Genomic DNA, 7,726 nt, shown 5'->3' with positions numbered 1-7,726 from the left:
ATATTTATTAATCAACATAACATAATCTCTCATACAAAGAGTGATAACTGAGACTCATGCTCACAACTTACATATAAATTAACACACCTTAAATATATATATATATATATATATATATATATATATATATATATATATATATATATATATATATAGTATATATATATATATATATAAGTTTTAATTATTAAGATATATATAAAGTTTAAGGACACTTGAGTCTGCCACCATGAGTTTTCATTTTAGCATAACAGGGACAAACATCTCTGTTCCCAGAAGTTCCAGGAGGAACACAGTTGCATCTTTCACAGCATACCATGCAAGCGTTTATGCACATATTGTGCCTTGATGCTTTACTGCATCTATATTGGCATTTGCCAATACAGTCTGTCAAATCAATTAACCATATATCATAACATGTTAAAAAGATAAATAATAAAAAAATAATAATGTTTTGATTAATTTGAAGTACCTATGGTTTGAGTTCCAGCACTGCATGATCCTCCATTAATGGCATCAAGCTCAAGGATGATGAGGAGGAGAAGTGCAAGCATGGCTTTGTTGAGCTTGGCCATGAGAATGAGATGGAGATGGAGATGGAGAAAGGGTGTGATACTTATAAGGATGTTTGTCTTTTCTTATGGGACTTATTAAGCTCAAATCATCAACAAAGCATGATATTAGATTTAGTATTAGTCTTTTTTTATGAGAAGAAAAAAGGTTAATTCTTTATGTATTCAAAGATTGATGTGACACAATCTCAAATGGTAATAACTTTAATACTTTTTGTAGATATCACTTTTGAGTTCTTGAGTTCTTGCAATCACTTCCAATGAAGTTATTCTTCTTAATATTTAAGTAATTTAGTGATGTGTGTATGAAGACTTAATAAAGAACAGCATAAATGCAATTGAATGAAGAAAAACAGAGGTTTAAGGAAACAGAATCATATGAGTTGTGTTACAAGATGATGTATTTGCAAACATTTCGGAATCTTGACTAGAAAATGATAAATAGAACATGAAAACAATTCTTAGTTTCCGCCTTGGGTTTTCTTCTTCTATGGGAGGGCCAAAAACACCGGTGAGATTTAACGATGAGTATTCATGGAACTGCTGCTACCTTCTCTATCGGTTTGGTTTAATTTAACTATCTATGCATCGATATGTTGTGTAAGATGAACAATGCAAGTTGATTCAGTGGTTCTGCAGGCCCTCGATCACCTTCTTCCATTGCCATGCTCGCTGTTTTTCATCCTCGAATGATATAACCTTCTTCGGCTGTGACAAAGATAAAAATTCAATTACATAGTTCATGATCAACATCCAAACGACAAAAACATCCGTGTAGAAAAAAGAAAAAAAAAAAAACTCACAGAGGATATCTTGAAATGAGAAGAACTAGTAACTTGAATGCTGAGGTTACTAGGATCATCAGACCACATAATGTTTCCTTTGGTCGCCATCTTGGATGGATCGACACAGATCAACTTCGGTTTGTTGGTGAGGATGAGTTGCACCTTCTTGTTCGTTAGTTTCTGTATTTTCTTAACCTTCGATATCATGATAATAGCCTCTCCCGGTTCCAGAAACTCTTGCCTGTCATTCGAGCCAATTGAAGTACATGAAATCAAGACAATGATAATAGCAATACATGAAAATGAATCTGAACGTATACCATTTAGAGTCGAAGGAGTCAATTGAAGCAAGCCTAGACAAATGAGATTGTGTGTCGGACGATGATGTTGCGCCACCATTCCCGTCAGAAAGTGCAGCTTGATGGACAGGAGCACCTCCAGTGTGTGTCAAGTTCCACGTAGATTCATCATTATCATCCTCGTCGGAGGTCTAAATAAAGTTGTCATAATAGCCAACCCAGTGAATTAAAGAGCTGAAATGCAGGAAGGTCTATACCTTTGACTCAAAAGCGGGCTTTGGTGGAGATGTGGCTCGTAAATTTTTCCAATCGATTCCCTTAAAGAAAGGATGCGCCTTGAGTGCTGAATAACCACCAGGTCTGACACCCAGTCGTTTGCTAGGGTCTGTATCCTGTGGAAAAAAAAATACAATGAACACACCAATCTAAAGCTCAATCTAGACCTTCACGACATCTGAAATAAAGAGAAATTTTGTGAAAAAAATAAATATGATGAGTACCAGTAACTTGTCAATCAGGTCTCTTGCATCGTGTGAAAAATATTCAGGGAATTTAAGGTCCCTTGCTATGATTCGCTGAAAAATAAGCCACTCGCTAGCATCTTTAAAGGGAGAACATCCGGAAAGCATTTGATATATGGTGCATCCAAGAGCCCATAAATCATTTCTGATAGAAAAAACAACAATTATATAATTAAGGTTTTAACAGCAATGGAGATTTGGTCTCTTAGTCTTACCCGAAAGTTGCTGGAGATGAATTGAGAACTTCAGGTGGAACATATGCGGCTGTTCCCACGAAGGAACAAGCCTTTTCGTCTGAAAGAGGCAGAGAAAAGGAACACATTAATCAACATTGGTTCATTTTAGCTACAAGATTTTCTCAGGATGATCTTATGACCTTACTTGCAGCATTTGGGGGAACAGTGATTCGACTATCCTTTGTTGGCTTCACACTGCCGAAATCAGCAAGCTTGATGTGCCCATCAGAGGTGAGTAGCAGGTTTTCTGGCTGTTATTTAGCATAAATTATGCTTAAAACTCAATATTTAAAGTATATAATTACAAAATCTCTTTGCGCACCTTGATATCTCGATGGATTAATCCTACACCATGCATGTATTCCAAAACATCAATGACTTCTGCAGCATAAAAGCGAGCTTCGTCTTCAGTAAGAGGACCTTTCTGCAACCAAGTTCACAGGCTGAGCATTTGAAGCATATGATTAGAATGATAAAAGCATAGGAAAGAAACCTACTCTGGATATCTGATCAAAGAGCTCTCCACCTTCACAGGATTCCAGTGCCATATCTTCATCACACAATCAATTATAGTTAAAGAATAAATTTTTTTTCAAGACATTGTGAGTTCACATCTTCTTATTTAGACCAAAAAAAAATAATAATAAAAAAATAGATCACACCATTTTATGGTATATGGAAACAACATCTAAAAGCAAAAAAGTACTTACAAAGGGAGTAATTATCTTGAAAGGTAAAATACAGTCTGATAATGCCAGGATGATCCAACTGATCAAGCACAATGCGCTCCAGCTTTACATATGATATTTTATTTTCTTTTGTGATAAACTTCTTGTCCATGATTTTCAAAGCATACACATTTCCTGTGTCTTTCTTCTTTGCTTTCACCACCTGGTGTATATAATTCTAGTAATGTCACTTGCTGCATAACATACTACATTAAGTTCAAACAAATGGGAACTAATTTAAATGACATGCAAAAGCAACATTTGTTTGAATGGAGGTAAATTTCTGCATGAACTATGAACATTCATAAACTATAATAGTATAATTACCTTCCTTATGTAAAAAAATAAATAAATAAAAGACAATCAAAACGGAAGTCTTATGCATGATATTGTAGTCTGTGCCAACTATAACAATACAATTGAGGATAAGAGCAGGTAACTAATATTTGGTAAAATAATAAAAAAGGATGTATTTTTATTATTGACAATTGTAATTGCATCTCTCCTCATGGAAGGGACTTCCAAAATTGTATTCTTGCTACCATTATGTTCTACTTAAACAGCTCTCATTTATCCTTGTAAATTACCTAGCATGGAAAACATCACAAAATGCCAAACAATCCAAGCTCATACGATTGCCCATTCAAACTTTGTGAACAATTTCCACAATTGCCACATGATTACAAAATAGTGATGTATGGACAAATCAGCAATTGCAGCTGGATTTACATCAGCATTTCAGAGGTCAAACTCTATCAACAACGTCACAATCACAGAAATATCCACAGCAATTACATTTAGAAGCAGTTATAAGAAAAATTACCAATTACTGTCATGTCTCAAGAGAGATCCAAATCCAAGCATTTCTTTCTATTTTTTCCCACAGCAATGCCCTTATAAACATTGTTATAAATCTTCCAAGATGAAAATACAAAACTCAATCCAAGAAGCAAAATAAATGAACCAATTACTTTAAGAAATAAACCACAGAAAGCTCCGAAAGCTCCCAACTTTGAGCATGAACCAAGAGATAAATCAATATGAACTAAATCAAAGAAACAATCAACAATATGTGACCTAAATCTCCCAAAAAAAAAAAAAAGATTCAAACTTTAAGAATCAAATTATACAGGATAGCAAATTGCAAAATGAAAAAGGTGATAGTAATCAAAATCAAACGACCTATAAAAATTGATCTAAACCCCCAAAAGGAAAGAAGAAGATCAAATTAAAAGATGGATCTCACCTTTGAGTAGGATCCAACACCGTAGATCCTCCCGAGTTCGAAATCCTCAATGGTGAACTGCTCTTGGGGCGCCCGGAACGCAATACTAGCACTCCTCTCCGGGCGCTGGATCCGGAGCTTGGCCTCGAAGTCCTTCTCCATCTCTGCGCCGCCTTCTCCGATGGCCATTGCTCTCCTCCCTCTCGACCTCTATCTAAAGCTCTGGAATCCGAGCGCCAACTCCATTGCCATCTCTTGGGGCGCGAGACAGGGCCCTGACACGGCCCCCGATGCCCAGCGCGGTCAACGGAGGCCCGCGAATCATCGGATCCCTTCGATCTCTGCGGATAAAGAGAGAAAAACGCAGCCTTTGCTGAGAATCTTGGGCGATAACCGAGAGACAGAGAGAGAGAGCTAAGAGAGAGAAAAAACAGAGAGAATGAGATTTCTTTTCTTTTTTCCCCTTTTTTTCCTCTTATTTAGTTATTTATTTATTTTTAGAAAATAAAAAAATAACCCTTTTTTTTCTCTTTTTCCCTCTTATTTATTTATTTATTTATTTTAGAAAATTTTTAAAAAAAAATGAAAACACTCACATGGGAACAAGCATGATGTTTTTGAATGGATGGGTCCCACCAATCAATGGTGTGCTGGATGGGTCCCACTATACACTTTTAACGAATGAATGAATGCCACGTGTCCCGGTGGAGGTTTTGGATTAGATCTGAAGATTATGTTAATTTTGTAGATAACAATTACATTAAGGAAATAAAAAAAAAAGAATAATTATAGCGGATCTGTTTCGAAAACGGGTTCAGCATCCGAATCCGCTTTGAAAGGGGGAAGAGGATTTCTAGGGCATCGGAGAGAGAACGAAGCGAGAGAATGGCGATGGCGATCCGATCGGGCATCAAGCTGTTGATTTCCTCCGAAGCGGCGATCTCCAAATCTGGTATACCTCGTTGGATCCCCTCGTATCAGTGTTTTTCTTGTTGATTTTGGTGATTTTGATCGATTTGGAGGAATTTTTTTCCCCTAAATTTCAGGCTGTAAATGTTTGGTTTTGATTTGATGTATTTGTTGGATTAGGGTTTTCGTGTTTGTTTGAGAATGCAAGCATGGCTGGGGAGTGAGATTGAGAGAGTTTGTTAGGTGAGAAGGTGATGGATATGAATGATGAAACTGCAGTAGTCTGTGATTAGATGTTGGAATTAACAGCAATGAGAGCTGGTTGGGTATTTGATGGGATTTTTGCTAAAGCAAGTGTGGTTTTTCTTGCTGCAATGATAACAATGAAATGGGTGTTGTTGAATTAGGAACAGACTGGTTTGAAATTGGAATTGGGATGATTACTTGATATGCTCATCTTATTTGTGTTCTGTTTGGATGAGGAATGCTTGTTTGATTGGTAACATGTGGAATAGTGGTGTTGTTTGGTACCATGACTAAATTGGCAATGAGAATGGGTATTTTGTTCCTCTGTTGATCTCCTAAGTTAGCCCAAACATTGCATAGGAAAGTTGATTGTGCAATTATGTTAGGCTCCCTAAAATTTGTGTTTTGTTCTAGGAAGTGACATCTGCGTGGGATTCGAATGTGTGATTATATCAAGTCTAAACTCAGCAGAGGAAAGAAAATTATGTGATTATGTTAGTGAACTAGAATTTGCTTTTTGTTTTTGGAAATGAGAACCGCCCGGATTCCTGAATGTGTGACTTTGTATTTGTTTGACCACCTAAACCAGCCTAACATCACAATTAGGATAATAGAATGCACAATTTTGTTAGGGGGCTAGAATTTACATTTTGTTCTAGTATATGACATCTGTCTGGGTTTGCAGATTTGTAATTGTATTTGCTTGCCTTATATTATAGTTGCAGGTGGTTATTCAAATGTTTACAAGCATTTAAGTAGTAGTTCTATTTCTTTTACACCAATACTTGGTTGATAAATCAATTTATAGGATGAGGAATGAGAGCTGCATATTCGATCATGTTACTTGAACATTGTCAAGTGGTATTAGGTTGGGTGCCCGTACTGTTGTGAACAATTTCTTGGTCATTGTATTTTTGTCAATTTGACAATGTTTCATTTTAATTAATTATAGAATCCGTTGGTGAGGGCTGAACCGATATTGTGTGGATTTATTGGGACACCCTTTCTAATACCTAAAAGCTACATATAATTTTCATAGTTGTACCTTTATACATGTATGCTCTACATCCTAGTTAGATGATGTACTTTCTACTCACAAAAATGCTATGAGACACGAGAATCAATTTCATGTTACACGCCCTGACTCCTTTCTGATATAAAATCTTGAAAATGTATATGTAACTGTCTCAGTGTGTATCCAAAGAAAAATAAATGAAAAAACCTTTGTTTTTTTGTACATCAATCTTTGTTATGCTATTTGTTAAGTACATGTTTAAGTACACACAAATGATTTAGTGATTTGTGCATGTTCTGGTCAGACTTGTATGGTTTGGAATTTTTCCTTTGACATTCGAAACAATGACGCAATGAAACTGTATATGTTTCAGTTTCAAGAGGTTTCCATTCTACGGGAGTGAAGAGAATGGGCGGCCATGGACATGACGAACCATACTACCTCCACGCGAAGCACATGTACAACCTCGACCGAATGAAGCATCAGAAGCTGAAAATGAGCCTCTCCGTGCTCACCGCCTTCAGCATTGGCGTCGGTGTTCCAGTTTACGCTGTCATATTCCAACAGAAGAAGACAGCTTCAGCATAACATTTCTTCATCATTCTGCACATGCATGCCAAGAACAATAATAAGTATCCGACTTTGTTTGCTTTGTACTATTTCCGGATCCTACAAACACTTGTTTTTGTCCCCTCAAATTTATGCTTTTGACTTCCTTTCCATTGTTGGTGTTATTTCAATGGATTCTCATTTGATAGTTCTGTTTAAGGTGAAGAATTTTCTCATATAAAATATATTTTCTACATCTCCTTTCTAGGGCATCAGCGTGTCCAGTTTAGGGTTTTTTTTTTCCTCCATTATACGAAATGAACGGTCTTGATAACTTCTTTCATGGGGCAAATCGTACGGTCCATATCTTCTTCAGCGAACCAACAAACCGTCCTTTGAAACCTTCCTCTTAGTTTAAACCCATTTCAGTATGTGGTACTGATTTTGATCTTTAAATTAAAAAAATTAAAAAAATTAAAAAAAAATTAAATAAATTTGATTCTTGAATTGTATTAAAATAATTTTTTAAGTCTTTAAAAATAAATAAATTAATAACCAAATGAAGATTTTCTATCTTTTTATTTTACAAACTAGAAAACCGAAGATGTGGCCCGGTTCGGTTCAAACCGGGTTCGAACCGG

General features: G+C 36.0%; 3 protein-coding genes across 3 annotated transcripts; 1 reads left to right on the top strand and 2 right to left on the bottom strand.

The window, feature by feature from the left end:
- Positions 1 to 205: 205 nt before the first annotated feature.
- LOC120258745 (gibberellin-regulated protein 2-like) lies at positions 206 to 575 on the bottom strand. Its single transcript, XM_039266181.1, has 2 exons — positions 473 to 575; positions 206 to 387 (listed from the first exon to the last, which is right to left on the bottom strand). Exons 1-2 carry the CDS (start codon positions 573 to 575, stop codon positions 206 to 208), a joined length of 285 nt encoding a protein of 94 aa, XP_039122115.1.
- A 314-nt stretch (positions 576 to 889) lies between these two features.
- Positions 890 to 4,809, bottom strand: LOC120259301 (3-phosphoinositide-dependent protein kinase 2-like). Its single transcript, XM_039266881.1, has 11 exons — positions 4,388 to 4,809; positions 3,124 to 3,304; positions 2,911 to 2,963; positions 2,736 to 2,837; positions 2,559 to 2,664; positions 2,393 to 2,471; positions 2,157 to 2,322; positions 1,914 to 2,048; positions 1,678 to 1,847; positions 1,376 to 1,598; positions 890 to 1,280 (listed from the first exon to the last, which is right to left on the bottom strand). Exons 1-11 carry the CDS (start codon positions 4,553 to 4,555, stop codon positions 1,197 to 1,199), a joined length of 1,467 nt encoding a protein of 488 aa, XP_039122815.1. The 5' UTR covers positions 4,556 to 4,809; the 3' UTR covers positions 890 to 1,196.
- Positions 4,810 to 5,163: 354 nt separating this feature from the next.
- Positions 5,164 to 7,341, top strand: LOC120258072. Its single transcript, XM_039265413.1, has 2 exons — positions 5,164 to 5,318; positions 6,910 to 7,341. The coding sequence occupies exons 1-2, from the start codon at positions 5,252 to 5,254 to the stop codon at positions 7,122 to 7,124; spliced, it is 282 nt and encodes a 93-aa protein (XP_039121347.1). The 5' UTR covers positions 5,164 to 5,251; the 3' UTR covers positions 7,125 to 7,341.
- Positions 7,342 to 7,726: the final 385 nt, after the last annotated feature.

Source organism: Dioscorea cayenensis, chromosome 4, assembly GCF_009730915.1.
Source record: "Dioscorea cayenensis subsp. rotundata cultivar TDr96_F1 chromosome 4, TDr96_F1_v2_PseudoChromosome.rev07_lg8_w22 25.fasta, whole genome shotgun sequence".
Taxonomy (NCBI): Eukaryota; Viridiplantae; Streptophyta; class Magnoliopsida; order Dioscoreales; family Dioscoreaceae; genus Dioscorea; species Dioscorea cayenensis.
Note: the sequence above shows the minus strand (reverse complement) of the source record. Positions and strands in the feature narration are given on the sequence as shown.

What these genes read in the sequence shown, in the direction of transcription:
- LOC120258745 (XM_039266181.1), bottom strand. Translation starts at nt 575, where the DNA reads ATGGCCAAGCTCAACAAAGCCATGCTTGCACTTCTCCTCCTCATCATC. An exon ending in TGCTGGAACTCAAACCATAG is followed by an intron (nt 388 to 472) that starts GTACTTCAAATT and finishes TTGATTTGACAG; the next exon opens with ACTGTATTGGCAAATGCCAA.
- LOC120259301 (XM_039266881.1), bottom strand. Translation starts at nt 4,555, where the DNA reads ATGGCCATCGGAGAAGGCGGCGCAGAGATGGAGAAGGACTTCGAGGCC. An exon ending in TCAAGATAATTACTCCCTTT is followed by an intron (nt 2,964 to 3,123) that starts GTAAGTACTTTT and finishes TGTGTGATGAAG; the next exon opens with ATATGGCACTGGAATCCTGT. An exon ending in GACTCCTTCGACTCTAAATG is followed by an intron (nt 1,599 to 1,677) that starts GTATACGTTCAG and finishes CTCGAATGACAG; the next exon opens with GCAAGAGTTTCTGGAACCGG.
- LOC120258072 (XM_039265413.1), top strand. Translation starts at nt 5,252, where the DNA reads ATGGCGATGGCGATCCGATCGGGCATCAAGCTGTTGATTTCCTCCGAA. An exon ending in AGCGGCGATCTCCAAATCTG is followed by an intron (nt 5,319 to 6,909) that starts GTATACCTCGTT and finishes TATATGTTTCAG; the next exon opens with TTTCAAGAGGTTTCCATTCT.